The sequence below is a fragment of the Toxorhynchites rutilus genome, chromosome 1 (genome assembly GCF_029784135.1).
Source record: "Toxorhynchites rutilus septentrionalis strain SRP chromosome 1, ASM2978413v1, whole genome shotgun sequence".
Lineage (NCBI taxonomy): Eukaryota > Metazoa > Arthropoda > Insecta > Diptera > Culicidae > Toxorhynchites > Toxorhynchites rutilus.
The window spans coordinates 89,626,819-89,651,546 of NC_073744.1; the positions used below are offsets into that span (position 1 = coordinate 89,626,819).

Here is a 24,728-nt window from a genome sequence, read left to right on the forward strand (position 1 = left end):
AAGGATATGATCTGGCTACCAGGATATGTATTTTATTAATATTTATGTATACAAATATTTTTACTGGTAAAAAACGGCGATATTTAAGCATTGCTTCAGTAATAAAACGCCCGGAACATGTAATACCTCACATATAAGATGTCAAATATAATAATGTATATCTTCTACCGAGAATTTTATTTTATGATTATTTACTAACGAAAATATTTTTTTTCTTGTTTCCAGAACATTCGGAGGAGGTCATCTACGATCATATGATTGCATTCGGCAATATTTCCTTCATTCTAAAAACAACTACGGTAACATATCTCGTATTTGAGGAATTGTCTGCTGTTGAAAGCAGTTGCCAGTGTGATTATCTGGATCAATATCCAGTGACGATTCGACCAGTATTGGATGTTACTCCTGGAGGTTCTGAGTCCATTGAAACCTGTATTCTTGAGCAAATCGAGCAAAACAGTAGCCTCCTGGTTGAGGAAGAGGGACAGATAAACAATTTTATGCAGCTTTTAGACATGGAGAATTTAGATGATTATTTAGACCAGGATGACAAGGAAAAAAATATCGTTACGAATAAACCTCTTCTGGAGGTTGGAAATGAAGAAATCATAGCCACTGAAAACGAAGAGTGCACCGGGCAAACATATGAAGACGCTGATGTAGCAGCGATAGAAAAACAAGCATTAACATATGTATATAAAAGGAATGAACATATTGTGGTAGATAAATCATCTGCTGCGAAACTAAACCTAGATAAAAATGTCGTACTCCTAACCCAATTACCACAGCTAAGAGTTGTTGTGAAAAAAATTGATCAGACAACGTTCGCGGATAGAAAGCCAGAGAAAAGGAAGAATGGCAAATCAAAGAAAAAAATCGTTTATAATACAAAAGACCCACAGAAACCATCGAATACCACAAAAGAGACATTGGATAGAGAAAAGTATAGCAAACCGGAGAAGTTTGATAATTCGAAGGATATTCGCGTAAAGGACTCAATAAATCCACAACAGAAATTATTGAATACCACAAAGGAAACACTTGATGAAGAAAAGCATAGCAAACCGGAGAAGTCCAACAAATCGAAGAGTATTCACGTAAAAAGCTTAATAAATTCACCACAGAAATCATCAAATGCCACAAAGGAAGCATCTGATAGAGAGAAGCATAGCAAACCGGAGAAGTCTAATAAATTGAAAAATATTGACCTTAAGGACGTAAAAAACTCCCAACATAAATCATCAAATACCCCAAAGGAGACATTTGATGTAGAAAAACAATGCAAACCGGAGAAGTCTCATAAATCAAAGAATATTCACGTGAAGGACGAAAAAAATTCACATAAATTATTAAGCGACACAAGAGAAATATTTGATGGAAAAAAGCATAGCAAACCCGAGAAGTCTGATAAATCGAAGAATGTTAAAGACGTGAAGGACTCTAAAAACTCAAAATTAATATCTAGACCGAGCAAGAAATATAAAATAAAATTTGAAGAGTTGGAGAACAGTTCCAAAACTAAACAAAGTGAACCTTTAATCACGCAAAAAAATTCCGAAAAAAGAGTGAAGAGTCATCCGGAAACGGGAATATCATCGAAAAAACCTAAGCTCGATGAGCAACCTGCGGATGTGATAAAGGAAGAAGTGCGCCAATCTGTTCCATTACAAAAACCTACGAATGAGGACTGCTTGAACTCATCAAATATAAAAGGCTCGTCTTCAGATCAGAAAAGAGAGGAATCTTCAACAATAACAAGCAGTCTGCACTCTTCAGCAGAACCATCCGCTAAGCCAAAGAAGGTGATGAAACAAAAATCGTTCGATGTCAACAGTTTGGATAGTTTCGCCAAAATTGAGAAGAGAAAGGCAGCTGTAGTTTTAGTTAAACTAAATTGCGAGTTATTGATAAAAACGTCCGTTGTCCATAAATATTCGTTGGGAAAATTAAGGGATATTCAGAAAAATATCCACGAAAAAATCATACAACTAAATGAAGAATCCAATGATTCAAATGATATGGAATCCCCAATTACAACAGAAAGAATCAATGATGAAAAATCGAATAATGCAACATGTACTACAACAGTCACAGTTCGTAGTGAACAAAGTTCTCCGGACGCTCAGGTTTTAGAAAAATCTACCGAAAATATAGCTCACGACGAAGAAGTCGAAATTTCAAATGAAGCTAACCTTCCATCAGCGGTCAATAATGAATGTCCTGAGTACCGGTCTAGTGAGTGTTCAGACAAACTGGAAAATGCAGAGGCTGTGACAATTGTTTCCATTGAGAATAGTTCCAATAGTATTGCGATGGATCAACCCGATTGTGTTGACGAAATTGGTAACAGTGTTCCCGATGTGTGTAACACGATAGAAATCGAACAAAACGACTCCGCCATTCTCTCCGATGACGAAAGACCTCTAGTAATTGATATGCCTCACGAAGAACTGAGGTCAGCGGGCAAAACTGATGAGAATATTGTTGAAGCAACAGTCGGAATGAAAAGTGATCGTTGGTCGGTTTGTTTGGACGACAGAAGCGCTGTTCTTATGGGTGAAAAAGTTCACAATGGCTGTTACGTTTACCTCGACGTCTTGCCTCAAGTAAGAGTAAAACTGCAACGAGTTAGTAACATAATTTGTAAAGTAGTGAAGCAGAAAGATCATATCAAACAAAAACAACGAGATAAACCGGTGACAACAAAAGTGAAACAAAGTGAAAATCCGACAAAGAAAATCGCAGATAAACCTCCGGAGAAACCACGTAAAACAAATTTGGAAAGAATAGACAGCAAATTCCTTCCAGCAGGCTCAAAATTGAAAACACAAATGAAAAACAAATCTAAACTAGATTTTAGCATTAAAAAACATTTGCCGGTGCCTGAACTTCCAATCGAGCTAAAAGCGCACCTGAATACAAGCTTCAAAATTCCGAAAAAGAATTCAGATGTTAAACCGCAATCGATTGATCGCAATCCAAGCGAACTAGACTGCCTCCATCGAGATCCGGCACGGGAAGAGAAGGAAAAGCACAGGAAGCGGTTCCAAAGAGAGCGGAAACACTTTGAAAATCGTACAGGACAAAAATCACAAAATAAAAAACCAAGACTATCTGAGACCCCGGTTTGTACGGAACCGTTGCGACCTGCACAGGATTGCATGGATTCGCCAATGAACGATAACTATGATTCGTCGTCACCGCCCGCAACACAACATGACACTAGTTATTCTGAAATCACTAAACCAGGGAACAATAATTGTGGCGCAGATTTGAAGATTCCTTATGCCCGTAAAAGTCAAACACCACGTTTCACTGATATTTGGAACTTGCCCCCTGAGAAATTAACAAGCTGGGCTGAAACCTCTGGCACTGATAAATCTTGGAATGTTCCTCGAACCACAGCTACTACGGTTCAACCGGTACGCTCTGGAGACGGTGGATTCAATGAAAATGAAAAACGCCACAACACTATCGACTCTGGTGACAACTGGTCACCAGGAGGAGATGGATCACGTACTACTCAAAATTTCACACCAACAAGTGCAATCAAGAGCGAAAGCTGTTGGTCTTCTGAAGTGCAACGGAACCGAAAGGATGGGAACAATGGGAACTCATGGAGCAAACAAACTAGAAAAAATGAAACAATTTCTCACGGGGAATCTTGGTCACCAAACGCAAACGATAGCTCTGGCAGGATCGAGAATGCAATAGAAGATGTGCATCAGCCGAAACGCAACAAACCGTCACAGTCGGAGAGTTTACATAACACGATATCATCCGGCAACATGTGGGATGCTGACTCATCCGTGGTGCACCAAAGCTGCTCACTATCAAAGCGTGACAATGATGCTGATAACACGCTTCTATCTGGTGATACATGGGATGCGGAAATGCGCCAATCATCAGACAGTTTCGGCAATTCTGACGGTCATATTAAGCCGACAATGCTGGGTGAAAATATTCGCCATTCTCCACGTCGAAACTCTCCTGATTCTAGGAACATGAACATCAATCAACCAGCCCCGATCAGACAATGTTCCGAGCGACAACGGAGTCATCACACCGATCATCGCAGGGAGCAGAGTCGAGAACAAGATCGATGTCGTCCTGGGTTGTCTATGGATCAGAGCAATACTTCTAGAAGATCACCAATACGGTTTTTAAATACAAAGCCCAACGAGGAACCACGTGTATGGGATCGCTCTGACTCGCAAGATTGTTCGTGGAACGCAAACAGAAGCCGTGAAAATGTCAATTCACCATTCCGCTCGCGAGACATGAGCGAGACTGGTAAGTTCAATCGTGAACCATTCAATAGAAACGATAATCGTTCCCGGTCAGGTTTAAGAGAGCGTCAGATCTACCGAGAAAGGGATGAGAGAACATACGGTAAACGGCTTTCAAATCGTAGTCCAAATATACGTCCTAGAAATATATCCGATAATCGGATAGACAATATAGAGTCAAATGGTGAGGGGGATGATAATGCCTATAGTCCATCTGGCGCTTTAGACAGAATCAGCAGCTCCGACGAGGAATGCGATGATGACACAAACTCGACGCGCAGAATTAAACGAAACACTTCGCGCGAATCACCTCCATTTGGCACATTTCCAGAAACTATACCTCTTCAGCTGCCTGGCAATAGAAACTATACCGACGCGGATATCGACGAACTCGAAAATCGTTGTCATTCAATGGATAGAAGGAATTACGATGATACGCTATCGGATGAAGTGGACTGGGAGCAAACTGGTCAAGAATATGAAAATACCGGAGATAGAGGTAATATGGATTTCGAAGAGCAAGTTGAGGACAGGAGGGGTGTGTTGGAGAACCTGAAGCGAAGAGCGGAGAGATTGAAAAAATTGGAGGAGATGAAACTTGCCAGACAGAAACTGTTGGCACAGATCGAAAGCGAGAAGTTTGAGCGCAATGATATTATAGAAAATACGAACCGAACCAACCCTATGCCAGACATATGGGATATGAATCGATCGTCTCATCGAGATGATCAAATGCCATCATTTTCACAATTGAATGTCCCACAGCCATTACTCGTTGCGTCCGCCTCTTTGCTACAGACTGCAGACTCCCTATTGAACAAGTTTGGGTCAATGTTTAATCAACCGACGAATAGAAACAATCCATCATCCGCTATTGCACCATCCAAACAGATGTATCCCGATGAACAATTTTCTACGTCTTTGAACAGATCGACACAGCAATTCAACAACTGTGAGCGGTCAAATTCATCTCCAATATCCCCTTGGGAACAGCCTTGCCATACACAACCGCAAATGGACAATTTTAATCTAAATCAACCACCTCCGCACATAAATAATCCACTTTTCAATCTACCACCACAACCTGAGAGAGAAAGCAGTGACAGTGACTTCTCCAGAAGAAATTACACCAACAATCCCCAACGAATCCGATTCTCACAGCGACAAAATATGAACTCTTTCGATCAGCGACAGAACCATCGATCGTCGTTCAACAACATGCAGAATATAAATATGGGAAATATGTTCTCACCTGAGCAACCACCAATGCCACTTTTGCCACCCGAGGAGTTCTTTTTGAATAACCGTGAAGCTTCGCAAGGTCTTAGAGAGCCAGGCTTTCAACAAAATCGTACTCCACGAAATCGTTTCGACAACGCCAACCAGCAGCAGCATCAGATGCAGATGCAGATGCAGCCGTTCCAGCGACGACCCCAGAACGATGATCGGCAATCTTTCGTTGGAAACCTTCAACATCGATTAGGACCCAACCGTGTCAACAATTCAAACTTTAGTGGTGGTGGTTTCCAACGATTCAACAACAACAACAACAACAATAATAATAGACAGCAGTACCAGCAGCACCTACAACAGAACCAACGTAATCGTTTCAATCAGCGTTATCAGCAACAACAACAACAACAACAACAACAACAACAACAACAACAACAACAACAACAACAACAACAACAGCAACAGCAAATGTTCCAGCAAAACAATGACATCTTCGACGAATTTGATGAGAGCGGCTGTTACGACATGAATACCGATGATGTCTATGAAGATGATGATGCTGCCGACTGGACAGATTTGATGGAATGAATATTCATCCCGAACCCGCGTGTGTTTAAGGTAATACATTCTTAGTAAAAACGAAAACTTTTAGTTTATTCCGTTTATGGGAATTTTGTTTGATTCATTTAACGAAAATTCCTTCTTAGATCGTTTCGTTCTTCCAACGCTCAAGATTTCAGGAACACTTCGATAAGCCAAGAATCGATCTTCTGTCTATGCGCTTTTCAAAGCTACATTATTTTAGAACCTCCTGTTGGAAAGAAATCAACAAATTTGATATAAATATTTTCTATTTCTGAAATGGAAAATATTAATGAAAGTTCAAACATTGGAGATTTATTATAGAGCAATCCAAATGAAATCGACAAATAACAAAACATGAGTATTTTTGATTCGAATGAAAGTTTGTGTTGGGTTGGAGGAAATATGAGTTTCCACAGCATTTGGGAATTTATTGACTCAAGTGTAACTTTTGAAAAGGTGCGTATCGATTTTAGTAAGAGAAATCTTCGATAATTTATGTCTCTAAAACCATGAGTCCTACCGAAATATTAGGTGTACCGGTAAGTTTCTTTGGTTTTACAACAGATAGCGTAACTTGATTATTATTCCAGTGAATCAAATTTCCAGACATTTCAGTATATGCCAAAAAGTTGAAGCGTAAACAACATAGTTTTTTTTGCCACTTCAAATATGTCAAATTTCGTACCAACTAGAGTGTTTTTGCGGGGAGTGTTATTTCATAACTTCAATATGAAGAAAAAATCTGCGGAAAGTCATCGCATTTTGGTGGAAGTTTATGGGTGACCATGCTCCAACTGTGCGAACGTGTCAGACGTGGTTTGCCCGGTTTAAAAGTGATAATTTTGAATTGAAAGAGACAAAGAACGTTCCGAACCGCCAAAAAAGTTTGAAGATGAAGAATTGAAGGATTACTCGATCAAGATCCGTCACAAACGCAACAAAAATTTGCAGATACACTTGGAGTCGCTCAGCAAACCATATCCGATCGTTTAAAAGCAATGGGAATGATCCGAAACATAAGACATTGGGTGACGTATGAATTGAACAACTGCGAACGACTGCTCCAACGGCATAAAAGAAAGGGTTTTTTGCATCGAATCGTTACTGGCGATGAAAAATGGGTTCATTACGACAATCCTAAACGTCGGGCAACGTATGGATACCCCGGCCATGCATCAACGTCGTCGGCCGCGCGGAATATTCACTGCCAGAAGGTTATGCTGTCTATTTGGTGGGACCAGCTGGGTGGGGTGTACTATCAGCTGCTAAAACCGAATGAAACCATTATGGGGGTCCTCTACCGACGACAATTGTTGCGATTGAGCCATGCACTGAAGGAAAAACGGCTACAATACGAGCAAAGACACGATAAAGTTATTTAGCAGCACGACAATGCTCGGCCGCATGTCGCGAAACCGGTCAAAACATATTTGGAAACACTGAAATGGGAGGTCCTATCCCACCCGCCGTATTCTCCAGACATTGCTCCGTCCGATTACTACCGATATTGCCGATATTGTATCCGACCATCATCTGGTCATCGCTGAGATACGCCTGCACATCGCTCGCATTCAACGGCGGGACGGCGGATGTTGTTTCGACGTTTCGATCCTGAGGCGAAAACTTATATCATTTATATCAACTTATATCACGAACCTCGGGGTTGCTAGCTAGTGGGTCTGTTGAAGAGCTATGGAGTAGCATCAAGAACGCCTTTATCACAACTAGTGATAAAACCCTCGTCAAAGACCTGGAGGATGATCGACGAGCGGAGAGAGGCGAAAACCGGCAATGAGCGAGCGCGAAACAGAGCGGCTAAGACAGATGCTCGTCAACGATATGCCGAGCTGGAGGAGGCTGTTAAAGCCCTCTAGACGGGACAAGAGAGCCTTGACGAACTCCCTAGCCGATGAGAAGGAAACCGCCGCCGCCAATGGTGATATCCGCCTATTGTACGGCACTTCTCGCCGCCTTAGTGGTGTTAGGATGGATAAGAAGGTTCCGCTAAAAGACATTACTAGTCAGTTATTGACAGACCGTACAGACAAGCCTCAACAATGGACTGAACACTATGAGCAAATCTTTCGAGTCTCAAATGCCGGTAACCAAGAAAACCACCAGCGCCTAGCACCCATAGTTCGTTGCATTAATCGCGTAAATTCCGATGCGCCATCGCTGTCTGAAATTGAAGTGGCAATCAAGAATATGAAGTCCAGTAGAGCGCCAGGAATAGACTGTATTTCAGCCAAGATGCTCAAAGCTGACCCAGCCTTGTCAGCCCAGATGATGAGATGAGCAGATCAACGAATTCCAGGACTCTCTCCTGCTGGTGTTCGTTGATTTTGAAAGGACGTTCGACCGACTCAACCACGGAAACATCAGGGGCGCACTCAGGCGTAGAGGTGAACAAACATATCAAACAAACGAGACGATTGACTGATTCATCGACGAGCGCGGCCGAACGGTCGTCGAGCCAGACGAGCTACTCGTCTGTTTTTAGTCGAGCTCGGCTTCTGGAATATGAAAACAAATGAGACGAGCACTCGTCTGCTCGTCTCGTTTTCTGGAATAGGGCCCTATATCAGGATTCATAATTTGTGGCTAAAAATGATTGTTAACATATAAATATCTGAAGTTTCGAAAAATTAATAAAAAATCGATGTTCCACAAAGTTCGTCTAAAATAGTTTAACCATCTTGTACCCATTTTTAAATTTAACTACATGACTTCTATTTTATATGATAAAATTTAAAAAAATTAATAAATTTATATTTTAGATATTGCAAATAAATTAAAGTTTTTTTGCAAATAAAAAAAAGAGTACAAAGTTTTTTTTCTCAGTGTATATTTTTTCACGTTTTAACATCAATACTCTATAGCTCTTTCTAAGACACTATTCCGATACGACTCATAGTTTTTGAAATATCAATTATCAAAGGTTTCTCTTACTAAAATCGATACGCCCTTTACAAAAGTTACACTTGAGTCAAAAAATTCTCCAATGCTGTGGAAAACTCATATTTCCTCCAACCCAAACGGAATACAAACTTTCGTTCGAATCAAAAATACAAGTTTTCGATCAAAAATACGAGTTTTCGTTAGTTCGATTTCATTTGGAATTGCTCTTTATTTTAATTATGTAATTGATATAGGGACCGTGAGATAAAGTAGAAAATAGTTGCTAGTGCAAACAATCAATGAGATTAGGTCTCGCTCTCGATTGACTTTTTATCAATACCTAAGTCTTCTAATTGAAACAAGAAAATTGTTATTGATGTGATTTGTTTTTTGCAGGTTTGTGCACATATGAAGAAAACTAAGAAAATGGAACATTAGAGTTACGTTTTAAACGTATGTTAGAAACATCTCCTGGTTATTACTATTTTATTGTCATTTTTATGCATCTAGAGGTCATATAAATTCGTAGAAATTCGACACCCACTGTATGTAAAATATATCCAATGATAGTGTTGTCATAAAAACAAACACACATTTGAAATGAAATTGATTCGCCTCTGGATTTGGTTTTGTTTCATGTATAAATAAAATAACTGAAAATCTTGATATAAACTTTTATTCATTGCTTCTCACCGCTCCTATGAGCTTTTTTGCGAGTATCTTTTTCTTCTTCTCGAAGCTCGATTTTTTCTTTTGGGTGTTTTTCCTGTTTTTGTTTTTCGCCACCGTTCCATGGAATTCTTGTTGCAAAATCTTCCTCTTGTTATCAGTGTTTGCTTTCGGAGGATTTTTAGTTGTACTGGTCAATACTTTTTGTTTGCTGACAAGATTCCCTTTCTTATTACGTCGTTTGGATTGTAGACTAGGATCGACCTTCATAATGCGCAATGGACGCCCATTAAGCAATTGTTGATTCATTTTCAGTGCTTTCGCGATCGAAACACCCTTTTTGAAACAGACATATCCTATACATCTGTCAGCGATTTGACGCACGTATTCGATATCACCAACTCGACTGAAGAAATCGTATAATTCATTATCGGTTGTCTCTATAAGAAAAAAATAATTTAACTTTTTTTTTTCATTTCATTGTCATTCTACTTACTTCTATGGATGTTACCCACAAATACCGTGGACGTGATATGTCCAACTTGTTTTTGCGAGTGCAATGATACTCTGATACGATTGTCTTCTACCAATTCACCGTTCATACAGCATGCAGCTTCTGCTTCTTCTCTGGTCTCGAAACGTACATAACAATTTAGTGCCTTCGATTCTTTCTTATCCTTTTTTTTGAACAATGTAACGCCATCGTTGGAACGGAAACGAATGGTTAGTATTGTGCCGAATTGTTTGAACAATGTTTTCATTGTTGACTTTTTCACTGTAGTTGGAAGATTTCCAATAAAAATGGAGTGCTCTGGACCTAAAAATAAAACATGATAACGCAATCGATATGCATTAAAAAATGCTAAAGCATTAACAAACCTGGAAAGCGCTTTTTCGGTTTCACTTCGGCATCCTTTTCGTCTTTACTGTTCGTGGGAGAGCCATCTTCTAGGTCAAGTTCAGGTTGACTTAAAATCGACTTTGAGGAAGCATTTCCTGTTGCATCATCAATTGATTCTTGTTCATCTTCACTTTCAGATGTATCAATCCCAATGTCTGCTTCAATAACTTTGGGCTTTTCGTGGCCCTTTGTAGAGGCGCCTTTTGCTTTCTTTTGTTTCTTATCAATTTTAGGCTGTTCGATTAGTTCCGGAGAAATGTCGACTGCTTGCTTTCTCTTTTTCTTCGAACCTTTATTTTTTTTAGCGCTGACTCCCTCAACGATTTCAGGTATCTGCCCTTCGACATTGTTTTCTTCCGGAAACACATCTTTCGCCTTGTCTTTTTTTGCCTGTTTGACAATGTTCGGAAAATTTTGCACAACTTCCCTTAGCTTCATTGACTCCTCCGGCACATTGATTTTGCTCCTTTTGAAACTTTTCACTACACCGACGCCGTTATTTTGCGGACTCACTTTGTTCAATTTTTTATCTTTCTTCCCCATGATTAAGGAAGACCCCTAATATTTTACGCGTTATAAAGGCAATAAAAATATATGAAAACCAAAAACCGGTGATACGCTAAATCTTTTCTGGGCGAGTGGAAACAAAAACACGTGCAAACCTGAGGGTGCAAGCAACACCGCTTTTAAGCAAATTTGACAATCAAATCTCTAGTTCTGCTGAATGTGCACAGGGTGACAACTACTTTTTCTCGTTGATACGACTCAGAAGAAATGTCGAAGAACCTTTATTATTCAATGCTAAATCAACAACAATTTTTAATGACAAAATTATTTAAAACTTTGCTGTATTGTTAAGTTTTAAATAATTTCATGCCAAATCGATACTGTGGTTCTCTGATTTTCATGAAAATTGGTTGCATTGTTTTTTATCGAAAAATATTAGATCCGTGTTTTTTATTTTTTCATTAGGGTGCTCATTTTCATTTTAAAATTAAAAATTAATTTCACTTCTTTTTTCAAAAAATAACTTTAAAAAATAACTTTCGAACTACTGTACCGATTCAGATGATCGATATATAAAATTTGAGCCAGTCTTCGTTGAAAATTAGTTCACTCGCAAAAAAAAGATTGATTTTGTTTTTGTAGTTTTTAGGCCGTATGAATAAAAACAAAATTCATCTTTACTTTACTTCATTCGAGCAGTAGAGCAATGAGATTAAGTTTTTACTACGTTTGGTATGAATAAAAGAAACAACAAAGTATTTACTTTTCGAAAATGGATGTTTAGCTGATTTCGTATGAATAAAACAGCATTCACCAAGTATTTACTTCGTTATTATCAAGTATGCTCATGAGCATACTTTGGATCTGAAAACACTATCATTCGTTTTGATGTCATATCCGATTTATGTTTAATGCTGCTATCTTGCGCTTGAAGCTAAACAAGTTAACGATCCGCATTGATGGCATTGAGCTTCGTTTACTAGTTTAGGTGAGCGTAAAAAAAATGATTGATTTTCAGGCGAAATGAAAACGTTTTTAAAATTTAAATTATGAATGAAAAATAACCTTTCCGTACCAATTTGGCATTCTGTTTAAATGAAAAACACTTTTGTTTGCAGGTGATGAAAAAATCTTGTACGAATATTGGGCCTGATTCTCGAATACACTACGAATACACTTCACGGTGGAAACGGTATGAAACGCATTTGCGATGACAACGGTACGGTGTCGACATCTGGATGCGAGATTAGTTTCCCACTAAATTTATCATTATAAAATTAAATTATCTTCAGATTAAATTTTTGTATGAGATTAATATATCACAAGAAGAAAACAAAGTTTTCCACTCACACTGAATACCAGTTTGATACGAAGAGATTAATTTTCATTAATGATTTTTTATTTGAAACGTGCTCATTTTGCCTGAAAACTCATCATTATCTTCGACACTTCACTAACTCGTAAAACGTAGTTCAATGGCGTGCCGTTTATTTCGTTTCCACCGTGAAGTGTATTCGAGAATCAGGCCCATTGTTTTTGAAGACAACTTTATATTATAGTGAAAAGTATCAGTAATGATGTTGGAAATGTATAGACAAAGGGTTAAATAAAAGTCGGAAAAAAGTGTTTTAAGTGATTAAATAACATGATGTGAACATTTTCATTCAAATTTGAAAACGGGCTTCGTGTCTTCTAATATGATAGGTATTACACTAACGAGATAGGGACCCAAACTATGGTCCCTAATTGAAAGTCGCCACCAGACGTCGACACTATTCCTTTTGACGTAGGATTACGTCTTTCGGGAACATATTGGGGTACAAATTGAAAATCGAAAATCGAGCACATCGTGAAAATTGTCCAATTTCAAACGCCTATTGCTCAGTCATTTCATGATGGAATAATGAGATTGTAGCGTCAATCGATTTCGGCACTCCATAACAATTTTTTATATTGAAGAAAATAATAATGTCATGAAACTAACTATCAAACAATTAAAAAATCTCAACCCCTGTCCTAACGGAAATACCCAGTTCTGATTGGTCGAAATTGACGACACGTGCGGCGGGTCCCTAACAGAGACATCAAAACCAAGCTACCTGGGGGAAATCGGCATTGCAAATACATGAAAGTAGGGGTGACTTTTGTTCCTACCGATATGTATTCCCTAACAGAGACATCAAAACCAAGCTCCCTGGGGGAAATCGGCATTGCAAATATATGAAAGTCGGGGGCATTTTTATATTGCAAGTAAGGTGAGTGATGCGATTATTTCTAGCTAATAAAATTCAAATTTGGAACTTTAATGTTGGTTGCATCGTGAAATTTCATATCAATGACCGATCATGCATTGTGAAAAATTTAGCACAAGTGTAATTGTAAAATTGTATATGGTAACAGTTGTGTTAAAAATGACTTGATATGCTCATATGCTTCCCATATGCTCTACATATAGTGTTAGGTGTTGTTAGTCCAATTAAAATTCGCATTGGGTTGAATAAACACTCAGAAAGTATAAATTATAAAAGAAAATTACCCTATCCATTTCAAATACGATTTCTCAATAGTAAAGTACCATGTTTATATTGATGAGAAAAATTGATAATTGTGTTCGGTATTGGTTATTATCTTATATTACATTGGTGAGTTTTTTTTCTTTATTTCGTCCATACATAACACAGGAGGCATCTCATCTAGGATCACAGAGGGCGGTTTTCATCAAACCTCGTTCCACTTCGGTATCTTTTATCTGATTCGCATCATACAACGACTGTTTACCATCTTTCTGTCATCATCATTCGGTAAACACTGGTGGAGTGAACAAATAATACCCAACAACCGAACAAAACGGCTCTTTTCAGGGACATCAAATCATTATCAAAAAGTTTAACGATGTAATTCTTCAAACATATCCAAAATCAACAGATAGCCTAACGGAATCCTACGTCAGCTATGCGGTCGTGTCTCGGACACAACCCCATGTGACTTTTTCATCGCGAATTCACGCTTTGTCAAAAAAAAAAACGTTTTGAAACGAAACCTAAACAATCAGTTGATAGATGTTTGACAAAGTAAAAACTATGTTCGAATTCGAAAATCAAATTAGTAAAGTATACTTTTATTCAGACGGATTCAAGTAAATACTAGGAAAGTTTACTTTACTTGGAAACAGGCAGAATAAGTAAATACTTTTTTTTATTCATACGACCTATTGACTGTATTTGTTCTCGACGTAGGACTACGTCTTTCATTTCTATACTGGGGTGTAAGTTCAAAGTGTCGAAAATAAAAGCGTTACGCCGGAACAACGAGATTTTGAGCGATAATACCTCCTAAACAACTGAACGAAATAGTATGATGAACACTTCATTCGAAGGATAAAATATCTACGCGTTATATACTTGCTACTTTTTGATCCAAAAACTTGTTTCAGCAGTCCTAAAATAGCTTTCAAAACAGGCTATAGAAATCACACTAATCGGTTTATAAGCAAGTGCCGCTCGAAAATCCACTCAATTGTGATTGCGTAACAATTGACGTAACAACGATCGCTGGAATTAATGGATGTTTCCCTAACACAAACTTCAAAACCATGGAGCCTGAGGAAATCGGCATTGCGAAATAGATACAAGCTGCGGGTACTTTTGTGCTCGTTTGCGTTTTTGCAAATCGGAATGTTTCCCTAACACAGATTTCAAAACAATGGAGCCTTGGGAAATCGGCATTGCAAAATAGATACAAGTCGGCAGTACTTTTATACCCCCATGCATTTTTACACTCCGGAATTCATTTTGATACCACGGTCTACAGAAGCGGGTAAAAAGGCAACGCTTTGGCTCGGTTATCCAAGACTGCATTGGAAGTTATCCCTTCATGTCACCAACTCACCGACTTTACTCTACGCATGCCGTTCAATGATTAGGCAAAATGTTGATAACTATTTGCTGTGATAACTACTACCATAATGCATGAGTTGACCTAGATTGGGATTTGTTTGCAATTGAATTCGTAAATTGTTCATTCATTCACTAGTTTAATCAATAATTTAATCTATGCACACAAAGGATAGATCTGCGCAGCGGCGATATCGTACCCAATGAGGAACATCCGAGGTGCGATGTTTGCTAATTGAAGAAACACAAATGATTACTAAGGGCGATTACACATTATCCGGTTTCAGCCGGACCGGTTTCAAAAAGCGCCGCTGGGTTTGGACGGATAACCGGATAACAATGTGAAAAAGACCTCGCGCTACACAAAACCGTGCATCTCTCACATACACATACGTGCATTTATTTATATAGTGGATTGACAGGTAAACATTGCTGCAAATACTCCTGCTACATGCAGCCGTTTGTATACGGAAAACCTTGAAACCACAGCTGCTGCAGCAATTACGAGTCTTCTCAAATTTGCGTTCCTTTGGAGAGTATATACGCCGTGTTAAAATGTGGCACACCAGGAACACGGCAGATCTTGCGAAAATTACGCGCATCCTGCATCAGGACGGTATTATTACCGATAGGTGCGATCCAGCGGTCGAAGGTGTGAATCTTCTCGCCCCATTTCAAAATACAATTCAATGACAAATAAATTTAAAAGTCCAGTTGCGGTGTATTTATCCATATCCATATATATAAATTGTTTTATTTCCAAACTTACACAAACAGTATTATTCAATCCATACACTCTGTTGCCACATATTTCCAATAGAATTTGAATGAACCAATAAAAAACATTTCGTAGGCTAAGGGCACTACTCAATTATTTATTCACTTCCTGTGACTTCTTAGAATTAGCCTACGAGATAATCCATCTATTCTAGAGTGTCTTTTTATTCCACCATTGCAGTATGAATCTTTACGATTAGAACAACATAATTTTCCTTCAGAAACTATTTCATCACTGCTTCCGCAGATTCCTCGAGCGCGTACTCCCGGGGCAGGGACGGCTTCTCGAGCGTATTTCGCATCAACACATAGTTATCAATACGCGGATCCTAGGCGAAAAATGACCGAATCAGATATGCCAGCTGGATGATTTCGCTCTGACAGAGCGGATGCTTCTGCATCGGGCAGGAGAACATCTTGATCACCGGTCACATGATAGACAGTTTGGTCTTGAGCTCCTCGAGCCGAGCCTTGTCATCGATCGCTTTCCGGGTCAGGTCGAACTGTGTGGAATGCCCAATAAGAATATTACTAGAGTGCTATTTTTGGTGTGTTCAAATTTACAAAAACTGACCTTCACATTCAGCTCGATAAAATCGCTCACCATTGCTTTGCTTTGAGCAGAAACCTGCATCACTAAACTTTTTCCACAGTAGCGAAATAAAGGAGTAAATGTAAATCCATCCATATCACTATCAAATTCTGAATTTCAAAAACAACAAACAAACGACAATAGCACACACATACTAATACATGGGACGAAAAACTGCCTGAATTGTACTAATACTAACAGACATGACAAACAACTGTCAATCCGCGTTGATGGCATGGAACTTCTTGCTCTGCTTTTGGGAAATGATAGTGATAATAGATTTTCAGGTGCAATAAACACATGTTTGAAAATAAAAGTTAAGAATGAAAATTAACTTCTTCTTATAAAATATGTTATTTTCGTAATGGAGTAACACGTTCTTTTGCAAGTGGAGAAAACCCCCTGATCAATAATTATATTTGATGATGATTTTGTATTACAATTATGAGTTTCAGTGAAAATATGAAGAAAATTATACAAAAATGATTAAATGATAATCAGTTCACGGGTTCTAAGTAATCAAATAACATGAAGTAAAAATTTTCATTCAAAATTTAAACAACTTGAAACTTAAAAGGTCTGATAATCTTATAGAGAATGATTTGCTTTCCCAAACTGATGTCTCCACCAGACGTCGGCACAATACTATTGTCATCGCGTGTAATGCTTGTCCGGTCACCGGACATTGCAGTCGCAGTAGACGGCTGCATCACGGCGCCGTAAAGAGGTTGGTACGGTCGAAATTTGCCATTTGGGTTTCAGACCGGTCCGGCAAAAACCGGATAATGTGTAATCGCCCTAAAGGTGGCCGTATACCGTTTGAACGGAGGTCAAATATTTTGACAGAAAAAATTTGGTTAAAATTTAGTACAAATTTCATGTTTGACAAAAATATTTTACAACAATAATTACACCTATTTGTTTTTTCAAAAGTTTGACATAAAATTATTTGGCCAAATACAGCTATTTGGAGTGAATGCCAAATACGGTTATCACAGAGTACACTGTTTGTTGAGTGTCGAGTCGGAAATTATTTTGTGTGCGCCCGTTGTCATTTTTCAAAGAATAAATATTTATTGATGAAAATGGCTACTGTCATTGAGAACGTCATATGAATAAATAAATTTAAGAATAAATTTATTCGATGTATCAGCTTAAATTTATGAAATTGTGTTCTCTCAAATTCAAATTCTTTTCTCATATGATTATTCTTATAAAAAAAACTATCGCACACCTATGTACACATACGTTTTATTGATGACAGCCGAACGCTTGTCACGATTTTTTCCACAAGTTATTGTGCGCACTTTAAATGCGGCCGCATTGATGGAGTTCTATTCTGCCATTTTGGCCTTGCCCTGGATGTCGTCCAATCGGGCGCCCAATTGCAGCACATCCTGCAGAAAGCCGTTCTCCCCGACAGATGTACGTTTATTCCGAAATAGATTAACTGATTATGTAGAGACCAGCGCCCTTGCCGAAATTGATGCAAATCTCTGGCGAGATGTCTTCCTCCAGATAGCGGCTGATGTAACGTAAGGTCGCACGCTGCCCCTTGGGTCGAAGCGCTAAAAGCGGAACTGCGAAGAGCAGCAGCATCGGTGTTGGCACTGCTCGGTGTGTTGTCTCCTTTGAGATAGCTGCCGGAGAAGATTCTATCGAAGCTCTGCATCAGTGGCAGCAAGGCTCCAATAACATCCGAACCTATGCAATTGAACAAATCTAAGCCATACAGCACTTGGCCCGGATGTCATGCGAGGCGGTGATATCATGTGCAACCGACAATAGAACTGGCTTGAAAACCTTCAGCTGATTATCGTCGACTTCCTCGAGCTGAATCACCAACAGCAGAATGATTCGTGCAGTCCACGCTAGTTCGGCTCCTTTGCCTTTCTTGATGGACCTCTCGATCTCATCCACAAACGTCATCTTACGGCTTTCGATCACATCGGGGATGTAATGATGTACCGGCACATCGTTGATTGTCTGGAATGCGTTGATTCTGGTCTGTAGCGATTTGCCCGTGGAATTCTCGATAGCCTGGAGGAGTTTTCCTCGTATTTCTCGGAGCCGCCGTCCTCTCCGCCACTTATTGGCCATAAAAATATCCACACAACCAAGACAATTTTTTACGCTATGATGAATTTACGATGGAACCTAGAAATTAATATTAAATAGGAAAATATAATCGTATACAGCCATTCCATGCCGCACCGATATAGTGGTTCTCAGATTTTCGTAAAAATTGGCAGTTTTGTTCTTTATCGCAAAACATTTGACCCGTATTTTTTATTTTTTCATTAGGGTGCCATTTTAGGGTTGTCCAAAAAACAACTTTTTCCTCTTTTTTCCAAAAATGATTTTTTTCAAAAAATCATAACTTTTGAACAAAGTCATTTTTAGAAAAAAAAAGGATTTTTTGGACCATCGGCTAACTTTGAGAAATCATAACTCAAAAACGAAAAGAAGGCCTCTCTGGTTTCGACAGATGTTATATGAAAAATCCTCAGTCTTTTAGAAAAATTATAAAAAATATAGCGCCTGTGGTCCCGAGACTATGAAAACAATACAAAACGAATACAATCAATAATAACGAGAGCAGAATTCGAATTTCTACAGGTATGGTTTTTTTTAAACTACTTTAAAAATTTAAAGTTTTAATTTGATATGTCGATCATCTGAATCGGTCTAGTAGTTCAAAAGTTATGAGTTTTTAAAAAAGGGCATTTTTGGAAAAAGAGGAAAATGTTTATTTTTCAAACAACCCTAAAATGGAAATGGTCACCCTAATGAAAAAAATAAAAAATATGGGTCTAATGTTTTGCGATAAAGAACAAAATGGTAGTTTCACGAAAATCTGAAAACCACTATATCGGTTTGGCATGGAATGGCTTTATATAGAAAATAATAAACTTACCTTTCGGTCATATTGCGAAATGTTTACTAAGGGTGGGTTTGGAATAGAGATATATTCATGTGAAGAAATATGATGAGATTTATAGAAATCGCATCAACCGTTTACACTAGCGCGAACTTATATAATGAATATATTCATATTTTCGGTGAATTTATTCACCTAAAGTAGAACTGCATCCAACTTTAGGGATTTCTCACCAGTGAGAAATTTACCAGCGTTTACATATGCCTGAATTTATTCTATCCAAAGTGATTATATATACCTAGAAGAAATGTATCATATATATTCTCACCCGTTTACATCTATTTTCTCGTGAATAAATCCTTCTATAGCTATAGATCTCCCTAATGTAAACCCGCCATAATGTTTACTTTCGGGCAGGAATGCCAGGTGCACAGATTAATGAGTATTGGTATTTTTTTTTCAATGTGTCTCAGGTCTAAAATTCATTGTTTCATTTCGTTGGGGTTGAAGAAATAAAAATAATGACAAACTCGGCTGAAGAATTTAAATAGAAAATACATATTAACAGATTTTCATTGGCCGAAAATATCGAAGTAGGGCTTTTTCAAACAGAAAATCCACAAGTATATAGAATGAATTCAACAACAAAGTGATTTTTACTTCAAACTCTGTAGAACTTCAAGCGGTAGGAATACATATTGTCTCTAGAAGACATTAGTTCATTTAGGATTGGAATGATTGTGACATTGTATTTTTATTATTTCGAGCCTATGCTATACAATAGATTGGCGCAAGACCTCAACACAAGTTTAATTGAATGCGCTATACAACAATAACAATTAGAATAAACATTGAATGAGCTATCAAACTTTGCTCAAGAGAAAGTTAAAAATTTTAGTTTCCTCTGATATGATTGTGAAGGCTTTGAAGACATTTTGACGTAGGACTACGTCTTTCATTTCTATACCGGGGTGTAAAATCAAAGTTTCGAAAACGAAAGCGTTACGCCGGAGACCGAGATTTTGAGCGTTAATAGCTCCTAAACAACTGAACGAAATGGTATGATAAACACTTCATTCGAAAGATAAAATGTCTACGCGTTATATACTTGTTACTTTTTGATCCAAAAACTTGTTTCAATAGTCTTAAAATTGCTTTCAAAACAGGCTATTGAAATCACCAATCGGTATATAAGCGAGCGGCGCTCGGAAATCCACTCAGTTCTAATTGAACAGCGATTGGAGCATGTTGTCGCTGTTGCGGTGAAGCTCTTTATTTATCATGAAAGCGCGGATGAACGGTGTCACCAAGAGCCTGTTTGTGCACCCTAGGCCAGAAGGGAATCTATCAGGAGGAGAGTGATGCCACAAACGGTTCCCTGGGAAGACATCGCTACACACACATACACGCGCGGCTATTAACAGGTGGTTATCGAGTTGGCATTAACCACTGGTGGGCTTCCAGTATCGAGGAAAATGTGGAAATAACTAATCGTTACTGAAAATAATCTGCCAGTTCCTTTGGGAATTTTCAAAATATATTCATGTGAAAGAGTTTAATTGAATGTTTTCTATCCATGTAACACTGTGACCAAATATGTTTCAATCAAGTGCTATTAACAGGTGGTTATCGAGTTGGCATTAACCACTGGTGGGCTTCCAGTATCGAGGAAAATGTGGAAATATCTAATCGTTACTGAAAATAATCTGCCAGTTCCTTTGGGAATTTTCAAAATATATTCATGTGAAAGAGTTTAATTGAATGTTTTCTATCCATGTTACACTGTGACCAAATATGTTTCAATCAAGTGCTATTAACAGGTGGTTATCGAGTTGGCATTAACCAATGGTGGGCTTCCAGTATCGAGGAAAATGTGGAAATATCTAATCGTTACTGAAAATAATCTGCCAGTTCCTTTGGGAAATTTCAAAATATATTCATGTGAAAGAGTTTAATTGAATGTTTTCTATCCATGTAACACTGTGACCAAATACATTTGGTTTTGTGGTTTTTCAATCAATCGCAATTAACAGGATAGCTTCAGAAGATTATTCTTCCCCATCAGTAGGATATTTCCGTATCCAATATTGTATGCGCCCGCAATCGATTATTGCTCAGTCGCCGAAAGTTCCGAGCTCAGAGAGTTCATTCCCCTCTAGTTTGCCTTCCAAATTGCCATCGTAAACCACACCTTCTCTCGATTCAATCACACACAAAAAGCATACTTAAGCGATATTCTGCTGGTGAGACACATTCATTTTTCGTGAGGACATCGACAAGACAACATCGTTGCCTAACGTGCTGAAGGAGGTGGACGGCGAAGGATCGACACATACACGCGCAGAACTCTTTCCGTTAGGATGCCATTCAGCATCGAGAAAGTTCCGGAAAGATCTAATCATTGCTGGAAAATAATCTGCCAGTTCCTTTGGGAATTTTCAAAATATATTCATGTAAAAGAGTTTAATTGAATGTTTTCTATCCATGTAACACTGTGACCAAATATGTTTCAATCAAGTGCTATTAACAGGTGGTTATCGAGTTGGTATTAACCACTGGTGGGCTTCCAGTATCGAGGAAAATGTGGAAATAACTAATCGTTACTGAAAATAATCTGCCAGTTCCTTTGGGAATTTTCAAAATTTTGAAATGTGAAAGAGTTTAATTGAATGTTTTCTATCCATGTAACACTGTGACCAAATACATTTGGTTTTGTGGTTTTTCAATCAATCGCAATTAACAGGATAGCTTCAGAAGATTATTCTTCCCCATCAGTAGGATATTTCCGTATCCAATATTGTATGCGCCCGCAATCGATTATTGCTCAGTCGCCGAAAGTTCCGAGCTCAGAGAGTTCATTCCCCTCTAGTTTGCCTTCCAAATTGCCATCGTAAACCACACCTTCTCTCGATTCAATCACACACAAAAAGCATACTTAGCGATATTCTGGTGGTGAGACATATTCATTTTTCGTGAGGACATCGACAAGACAACATCGTTGCCTAACGTGCTGGAGGAGGTGGACGGCGAAGGATCGACACATACACGCGCAGAACTCTTTCCGTTAGGATGCCATTCAGCATCGAGAAAGTTCCGGAAAGATCTAATCATTGCTGGAAAATAATCTGCCAGTTCCTTTGGGAATTTTCAAAATATATTCATGTGAAAGAGTTTAATTGAATGTTTTCTATCCAGGTTACACTGTGACCAAATATGTTTCAACCAAGTGCTATTAACAGGTGGTTATCGAGTTGGCATTAACCACTGGTGGGCTTCCAGTATCGAGGAAAACGTGGAAATATCTAATCGTTACTGAAAATAATCTGCCAGTTCCTCTGGGAATTTTCAAAATATATTCATGTGAAAGAGTTTAATTGAATGTTTTCTATCCATGTAACACTGTGACCAAATATGTTTCAATCAAGTGCTATTAACAGGTGGTTATCGAGTTGGCATTAACCACTGGTGGGCTTCCAGTATCGAGGAAAATGTGGAAATAACTAATCGTTACTGAAAATAATCTGCCAGTTCCTCTGGGAATTTTCAAAATATATTCATGTGAAAGAGTTTCATTGAATGTTTTCTATCCATGTAACACTGTGACCAAATATGTTTCAATCAAGTGCTATTAACAGGTGGTTATCGAGTTGGCATTAACCACTGGTGGGCTTCCAGTATCGAGGAAAATGTGGAAATATCTAATCGTTACTGAAAATAATCTGCCAGTTCCTTTGGGAATTTTCAAAATATATTCATGTGAAAGAGTTTAATTGAATGTTTTCTATCCATGTAACACTGTGACCAAATACATTTGGTTTTGTGGTTTTTCAATCAATCGCAATTAACAGGATAGCTTCAGAAGACTATTCTTCCCCATCAGTAGGATATTTCCGTATCCAATATTGTATGCGCCCGCAATCGATTATTGCTCAGTCGCCGAAAGTTCCGAGCTCAGAGAGTTCATTCCCCTCTAGTTTGCCTTCCAAATTGCCATTGTAAACCACACCTTCTCTCGATTCAATCACACACAAAAAGCATACTTAAGCGATATTCTGGTGGTGAGACACATTCATTTTTCGTGAGGACATCGACAAGACAACATCGTTGCCTAACGTGCTGGAGGAGGTGGACGGCGAAGGATCGACACATACACGCGCAGAACTCTTTCCGTTAGGATGCCATTCAGCATCGAGAAAGTTCCGGAAAGACCTAATCATTGCTGGAAAATAATCTGCCAGTTCCTTTGGGAATTTTCAAAATATATTCATGTGAAAGAGTTTAATTGAATGTTTTCTATCCATGTAACACTGTGACCAAATATGTTTCAATCAAGTGCTATTAACAGGTGGTTATCGAGTTGGCATTAACCACTGGTGGGCTTCCAGTATCGAGGAAAATGTGGAAATATCTAATCGTTACTGAAAATAATCTGCCAGTTCCTTTGGGAATTTTCAAAATATATTCATGTGAAAGAATTTAATTGAATGTTTTCTATCCATGTAACACTGTGACCAAATATGTTTCAATCAAGTGCTATTAACAGGTGGTTATCGAGTTGGCATTAACCACTGGTGGGCTTCCAGTATCGAGGAAAATGTGGAAATAACCAATCGTTACTGAAAATAATCTGCCAGTTCCTCTGGGAATTTTCAAAATATATTCATGTGAAAGAGTTTAATTGAATGTTTTCTATCCATGTAACACTGTGACCAAATATGTTTCAATCAAGTGCTATTAACAGGTGGTTATCGAGTTGGCATTAACCACTGGTGGGCTTCCAGTATCGAGGAAAATGTGGAAATATCTAATCGTTTCTGAAAATAATCTTCCAGTTCCTTTGGGAATTTTCAAAATATATTCATGTGAAAGAGTTTAATTGAATGTTTCTATCCATGTAACACTGTGACCAAATACATTTGGTTTTGTGGTTTTTCAATCAATCGCAATCAACAGGATAGCTTCTGAAGATTATTCTTCCCCATCAGTAGGATATTTCCGTATCCAATATTGGATGCATAAAACCTTGTGCCTCCAACGTAACGCTCTCGTTTTCGAAGTTCTTCAAATATTCATTCATTCAGAATGAATTCAGATTCAACTTCATACAAATGATCTCTAAATCAACGATAGTCCTACGTCACCCTTGCGGTTATACCATAGATATAACCCACTTCCTGTTTTTTCGTACATGTGTAGGATTCGGCGATCTTTAGAGAAAGATCGATCGTGATGGATCGATTTTCTAAACGGCATAGGACTGATTTAATCAGTACCGAAGAATCGATCTTTGGAAAATCAAATGCCTTTTTCCAATTTATTTACTTTTTCTATATAAGTGTTGTCTTTTTTTTAATGGTGTTACGAGAGAAAATCGACGACTGGCGGACTCGAAACTGGAATCGAACATTGCCCGACACTTTGGGTACTTCTACCGACCAAACACTTTTCTTCCAACTTCACTTGAATTTGTTTTTATCCCATTTGTTTATTTCAGGCTCATTAG

General features: G+C 38.3%; 2 protein-coding genes and 2 pseudogenes across 3 annotated transcripts in view; 2 read left to right on the plus strand and 2 right to left on the minus strand.

Moving 5' to 3' along the window:
* Window positions 1-12,726, plus strand: part of LOC129767006 (uncharacterized) — a 38,412-nt gene extending 25,686 nt beyond the window's left edge. For both annotated transcript variants that reach the window (XM_055767611.1, XM_055767619.1), the window contains 2 exons: window positions 226-6,140; window positions 9,402-12,726. In XM_055767611.1, the coding sequence (XP_055623586.1) occupies window positions 226-6,110 (5,885 nt within the window). In that variant the 3' untranslated portion in view covers window positions 6,111-6,140; window positions 9,402-12,726. The remainder of the gene's footprint in view (window positions 1-225; window positions 6,141-9,401) is intronic.
* LOC129767022 (RNA-binding protein 34-like) lies at window positions 9,666-11,275 on the minus strand. The gene is made up of 3 exons (XM_055767630.1): window positions 10,554-11,275; window positions 10,171-10,491; window positions 9,666-10,114 (listed from the first exon to the last, which is right to left on the minus strand). Exons 1-3 carry the CDS (start codon window positions 11,116-11,118, stop codon window positions 9,681-9,683), a joined length of 1,320 nt encoding a protein of 439 aa, XP_055623605.1. The 5' UTR covers window positions 11,119-11,275; the 3' UTR covers window positions 9,666-9,680.
* Window positions 12,727-15,149: 2,423 nt separating the features above from the next.
* Window positions 15,150-15,218, plus strand: LOC129763849 (U4 spliceosomal RNA; annotated as a pseudogene).
* A 1,519-nt stretch (window positions 15,219-16,737) lies between these two features.
* LOC129762679 (uncharacterized) lies at window positions 16,738-19,746 on the minus strand (annotated as a pseudogene).
* Window positions 19,747-24,728: the final 4,982 nt, after the last annotated feature.

Coding starts and splice junctions, on each gene's coding strand:
- LOC129767022 (XM_055767630.1), bottom strand. CDS start 11,118: ATGGGGAAGAAAGATAAAAAATTGAACAAAGTGAGTCCGCAAAATAAC. Junction 10,492..10,553: donor ACCGAAAAAGCGCTTTCCAG/GTTTGTTAATGC, acceptor TTTTATTTTTAG/GTCCAGAGCACTCCATTTTT. Junction 10,115..10,170: donor TGTGGGTAACATCCATAGAA/GTAAGTAGAATG, acceptor TTTTTCTTATAG/AGACAACCGATAATGAATTA.